Raw genomic sequence first — 5,472 nt, 5'->3', positions numbered from 1 at the left:
AGACATGTAGTTTATGTATCAGTATGCTCATACGATCAATAATGTCTTTAATCTCCTGACAGCTGTTTAATAGATTTTAAACCAGCAGGCATTGTTTCTATGATACTTTATTCGTCGGGACTGTTTTGGTACATTAAAGTAAAAGTGCAGCTGAAAAAGGCACGTATCTCTGAATATTCACGACACTAGGAAGAGTATCGATCCCCTACTATCGGTTTGCATGTGTCACCCTGCATGACTATCTGAATGAACAAACACAAATGTACAAGCCCCACGGCACACACAGGAGTAGAAGGCTCTGTGTTCTTTGTTCCTACATGATTTAGGGTGCTTTCACACTGCTCTGTCAGGTTTCACCTTCCTCTGTAGTCTCAGATTCTTGCTCCTGGCCACTAAATCCGACTCTTCAGCTCTCAGTAGAGCCGCCATGCTGGCCCCGGTCCACACAGACGTTGTGCCTGTCTCCGTCTTCCCATCTCTTGCTAGATTTGAGCAAATTAGTGAATTATTCAGGGTTAACAAGCTGTTAACTGTGCATTTTCATTAAGCTTTTGTTGGCATGTCTCTTGTAGCTGTGGCGGGCAGGATGTGTTAAAAAGTACTGGGCTGATTCCTCCGACAGAGAGGAAGCAGAAACCCAAAACAAACAGCATGAGTCAGATAGTATAAAGTTCCACTGCTATGGGTAGGGAAGTGTACGTGTGAAATAAATATCAAGTGCACTCTGATCTCTCTTCCTTCTATCTTGCCTCGGAAGTTGTGGACTCCACTTGCCAGTACAAAGGTCTCGTACGCCTATGAAGAAGTAGGGTAATGCGGTCTGACATACAGGGTTCAAATAATGAATGCGTACATACAGTACATCATACAAAAAATATTTGTTTCTGCAATAAACAACAGGTATCTAGATAGAAAAGCTGAAGTACATTTTAAGAAAAATCTTCTCAATTAAAATTTTATAGCCCCTGACCTTTAGCACAACGTGACCCAGTACATACAGAATATATCCAAATGTTTCTTAGCTCCAAAGAGGTTGAACATCATGAGCCATCGATGCCATTGAATGACCTAATATACATTACATTTCAAATCAATATCACTGCATTGTAAAATAAATAAATAAAAAAGCCTTATCTCACATTCAGAATCCGTATCCTCTTCAAAATGTAATCAAGCTTTCATTGGCCCCTGAACCACCAGAACATACAATTTCATTGGCAGTTTTTTTTTGTGATATTATGGCTCTCACAAAAGCTTCTCCAATGCTCACTGATGAGCTATTACAGAACTTGCATGCCCATCAGTCAGACTTCATCTTTGACTGACTCTGTTATTGACTGCTTCTTTGCCACAGCACAGACATGTACTATGCGTGATAAAAGTAAGAAATACAGTGAGAAACGTGGTAAAAATGCAAGTTTAAAGTCATTTTAAGTTTTTTAAACAAAGAATAATCCAGAAATATTTCCAATAACGCTACTACTTAATCCCAAACATTGGAAATAAACTACTCACTGCAACCAGCATTTCAAAGCAGCTTTCAGGAGGGCGCCTACATTGTACATATTATGTGTCTTTTTAATTTATTGTTATTTTGCATCTATGGAGTAATTTATTTTTAGTTGTATTGGTATTGTTACATGTTGATGATTTATGTACTAAGGACTTTCAACGGAAACAAGACCACAAGGGCTTTTTTAAAATGCTCCTCTTAGACAGGATGTTTGACTGTTCTTGTACTGTAATACATGCTACTGTTTGACTGTACTTGTACTCTAACATTCTATCTAATAAATATATTCATCATCATCATTTTACTTTCACCGGATGTGACGTCACTGTGACGTAGTTCCGGTGCGACCGGGTCGCTGCTGCTGCTGCCTGTCAACGTCACGCGACCCCAGAGCCCAGCAGGCTTTTGTTTTGACCCTGTTTCTCTGACAGCCAGGGCTCTTGCTGCCTCCGACATGCCCATGTACCAGGTAAAGCCGATCTGCGGGGGCCACACAGCGGCCGATTTACCGACCTGCATGTACAGCTTACCGCATATCCACGCGCAGCAAGGAAACCGCTGCACCCCCGAACACGCGCTGCAGGTAAATGTTAACCGAATGACTTAGAAACTATTGAGTTATCCTCCGATGGTTAGCTTGTTCCTTCTGTTTCTCGCGCACACTCCCGCATCTCACGCGATGTGTTAGCATTAGCTGCCTTTACCCTAGCTAGCTAGCTAGCTGTTAGCTGACTTGGCTTGTTTGCCCAGTGGGAAATGTCACTTCTGGATGATGCAACAACTTCTCCATCGCCTTTTTTTAAATATATATATTACTGTCTGAGATAATCTGTTGAAACTAATAAAGTATATCTGCTCACAGTTTGACGCATTTATATCTCTGACATTAACGAGGAGACATGACATTACACGCTGGTTACACTTCCAGGTTTGTAGTACTGGGATGAAACAACATTAACCCACGTACCGTAATTTAACACGGTTTTAAAGGAACTAAAAGAGCTGAATGCTATATTCACACGTTCTGGATTATTGTTACGCATCATAATAGTCCGCCCGACTGATGGACTCACGTCTCCACAGGATGGCGAGATGGACGCTGGAGTCAAAGCTCTGGAGGCCCGGCAGGATGAGATCATGAGGAAACTGTACGAGCTAAAGGCAGCTGTGGAGGGCCTGGCCAAGACGGTGACCACCCCAGATGCTGATCTGGACCTGACGGTCAGCAGCAGCCTCTCGTCACAAAGCTTCAGTCCCACAACCGTTAAAGGCGCCACAGACCTGGATGCAGTCTTGGGACAGGTAAAGAACCGGGAACCAGCAGTGACGCATCCCCTGTTTAACTGCAGTACCGATAATCCACTCTACACGCAGGCCGGATTGGCCTTATCCAATTTTGTTGTCGATGCTGCTAACTATTTATCTCTTATATTTCTCCAGGACCTCGGTGCTCTCCGCGACATCGTCATAAATGCCAACCCAGGAAAGCCGCCCCTCTCCCTGCTGGTGCTCCACAGCCTGCTGTGTCAGCGCTACCGGGTGCTCTCCACGGTGCACGTCCACTCCTCAGTCACCGAGGTGCCGCCACAGCTCCTGTCCTGCCTCGGCCCACGCCATGCAGACAGCTACGCCCGCCAGATGTTTCAGCTGGGCTTCACCCTCATATGGAAAGACGGTAAGGCAGAGTGGGAAGAGAGAGAGAGAGAGAGAGAGACTGTGTTGGAGGACTGACTTCGTGCATATACTTGTAGTTCTTAAGATTGAATAAAAACCTTTTAAATGAAGGTAATCATTGTGGCACTGATTGCCAGTCGCATCAGTCTTCGTATTCATCGTGCTCGGGTAACAATCACACACATTTATTTTTGCCCTATTCAGTTCGCAAACTGCAGATGAAGTTCAGCGTCCGGAACATGTGTCCCGTCGAAGGCGAGGCCAATGTGGCGCGCTTCCTCTTCAAGCTGCTGGCTCCCTACCCAAGTGACCCTGCTGCTGCCACATTGGTGGACAGCTGGGTAGACGTGGCTTTCTTCCAGCTGGCAGAAGGCAGCACCAAGGAGCGTTCTGTCGTCCTGCGGTCCCTGAACTCCGCTCTGGGCCAACGTCCGTGGCTGGCCGGGCCGGAGTTCTCTCTGGCCGACATTACCTGTTACTGCTGCGTGCACCAGAGCGCCATGGCCGCCGCCGCCCCCGCTAATGTCCAGCGCTGGATCACTTCCTGTGAGAACCTCGGGCATTTCAGCGCCGTCAAGCTACTTCTACGCTGACTGGGATCAGAGGTCTGACCCAAAGCAGGTGAGAGAAAGGCATTAGAATATAAAGCCCTAGATCACTGACCTGACAAAGACAGGTTGGTTGATGGTTAATCGTTTAACTGCTTGTCTTTGCCGTGCTCCTTTTGTATTTTCTCCTAAGAATTATTTTGGATGTGAGGAAGGATGAGCGGGCTGTGAAGATGAAAGGCCGTCTGTGGAACACACTGGACACCTTCAACCCACTTTGTGCCTAACACGATCCTATTCTAAATGTGTGTTAATGTCATCACAGGTATTGCAGTGTTTTCAAAGTAATACTTTGTACCGTCAGGTTTTCTGAAACTCATTAAAACTTTGGATCAAACTTTGAGCCGGGTCTTTGTTTCATTTGGCCTGTCCAACAGCTCGGTTCTGTTGGTCCTATCCTGGGTCTCGGCTCCATCCTATACTCAGAACTTACTTTGCATGACGATACAAGTCAACATTAACATCTAATTCAACATGAGGACGGTTGAGTAAGGCTCGTTTATCGTTTATAAATCCGTATTTCAGAGTTCCTAACCTCTGTACTGAAATTAAACTCTTACTATGTTGTGAGAATTTACTAAAGAATGTGATCAAGAACTTAAAATGACTCTTCTTCAACCTCAAGCCGGATAATGTTTTAAGTACAAGTATAATCTAGAAGTACTTTCGATGGGAAATGTGACTTAATCCTCCTCCCTCAGATACCTGTTGGTGTATGAGAGAGATTGAATTCTGACTGAATTTGTTTCTACCCCAAAACTGACGCTGGGTTCTGAGCTGGTCGCTGTAGTTCAAGCGGAGTTTCATCCCGGTCGGCTGACATGTCGAATAGAAACTGCTACCGGGTAGTTTCTCTCTTTGGCTGCTGCAGGAGAAACAATACGAATGTGCACGGAGAGCACAAGCGATGGTGTTGGAAAGCAGAAAAAGCACATCCCAGAAGCTTTCCGACTCTCAGGGCTGGTTTGCATCTTCAGAAGTGTCATATTCTTGACAGCTTGTGTCCCAGGCTGTGTGTTTGTGAGCTCCGACAGCCTGGCGGTGTCTCCAAGCAGCTGCCTGACAAGACAAAGCTCTTTGGACACATGTCACTAGAAATATGGTGCTTTGTGTGCTGTGACCTTTTTTTTTTTTTTAAGCATTCATTATCTGCTGATGCAGTCGGGGTAAATCAGGGAGCTGATCCACTAAGCTGTATGCTTTTGAATTTTGTGGAAAAACTACAGATTGCAGACCAAAAGAAAAAAAGTTTCCCTTTTCTTATATCTTTATACATGATATAAAACACACACACGGTCGGTGCATTTTTTTTTTGTCAAAGAACTGTAGAAAAAATAAAAAGACAGAATAATCACTCCAGTGTAATCCCCCCCCCCCCCCCGTGGCTACATAAGATCGCAATATAGCACAGATAAAAGACGCTCGCAATCCGTCCTCGGGTACCGTCGTACGTGACCATCAGTTCGGTATTTCCATTAAGCCGTAGAGGAATGGAGGACCAAACACAGGTGTGGGAGGGATATTAATAAACCTCTGGGCTGCAGGTAAGAAATCAGATCTCACTCAGGGGTTGTTCTGAGATAACTTAAGCTCAACATGATTGGCTGGGAGTTTTCACTCGGTGACCAGAGTGCACACGCCGCTGTTGTATCTCAAAAGCTGAATGCGCTCAAAGTA

At 45.0% G+C, this 5,472-nt stretch overlaps 1 protein-coding gene across 2 annotated transcripts; it reads left to right on the top strand.

Annotated features, from left to right (window-relative positions):
* The first annotated feature begins 1,891 nt into the window (after positions 1–1,891).
* aimp2 (aminoacyl tRNA synthetase complex interacting multifunctional protein 2) lies at positions 1,892–4,138 on the top strand. Of its 2 annotated transcripts, none has more exons than XM_068750138.1 (5): positions 1,892–1,982; positions 2,597–2,815; positions 2,954–3,188; positions 3,392–3,808; positions 3,929–4,138. In XM_068750138.1, the coding sequence occupies exons 1-4, from the start codon at positions 1,968–1,970 to the stop codon at positions 3,778–3,780; spliced, it is 858 nt and encodes a 285-aa protein (XP_068606239.1). In that variant the 5' UTR covers positions 1,892–1,967; the 3' UTR covers positions 3,781–3,808; positions 3,929–4,138. The 2 variants fall into 2 exon arrangements, with proteins under 2 accessions (XP_068606239.1, XP_068606238.1); XM_068750137.1 differs by having other exon boundaries at positions 1,892–2,096.
* The last annotated feature ends 1,334 nt before the right edge of the window (positions 4,139–5,472 follow it).

This window comes from Brachionichthys hirsutus, chromosome 16 (assembly GCF_040956055.1).
Source record: "Brachionichthys hirsutus isolate HB-005 chromosome 16, CSIRO-AGI_Bhir_v1, whole genome shotgun sequence".
NCBI classification, from domain to species: domain Eukaryota; kingdom Metazoa; phylum Chordata; class Actinopteri; order Lophiiformes; family Brachionichthyidae; genus Brachionichthys; species Brachionichthys hirsutus.
The sequence above is the reverse complement of the archived record's forward strand: the minus strand, read 5'-3'. Positions and strand labels throughout refer to the sequence as shown.

Bases quoted from the DNA above. Each gene is read 5' to 3' on its own strand.
- aimp2 (XM_068750137.1), top strand. From the start codon at position 1,968: ATGCCCATGTACCAGGTAAAGCCGATCTGCGGGGGCCACACAGCGGCC. The intron at 2,816-2,953 runs GTAAAGAACCGG...ATATTTCTCCAG, and splicing joins TGGATGCAGTCTTGGGACAG to GACCTCGGTGCTCTCCGCGA. The intron at 3,189-3,391 runs GTAAGGCAGAGT...TGCCCTATTCAG, and splicing joins CACCCTCATATGGAAAGACG to TTCGCAAACTGCAGATGAAG.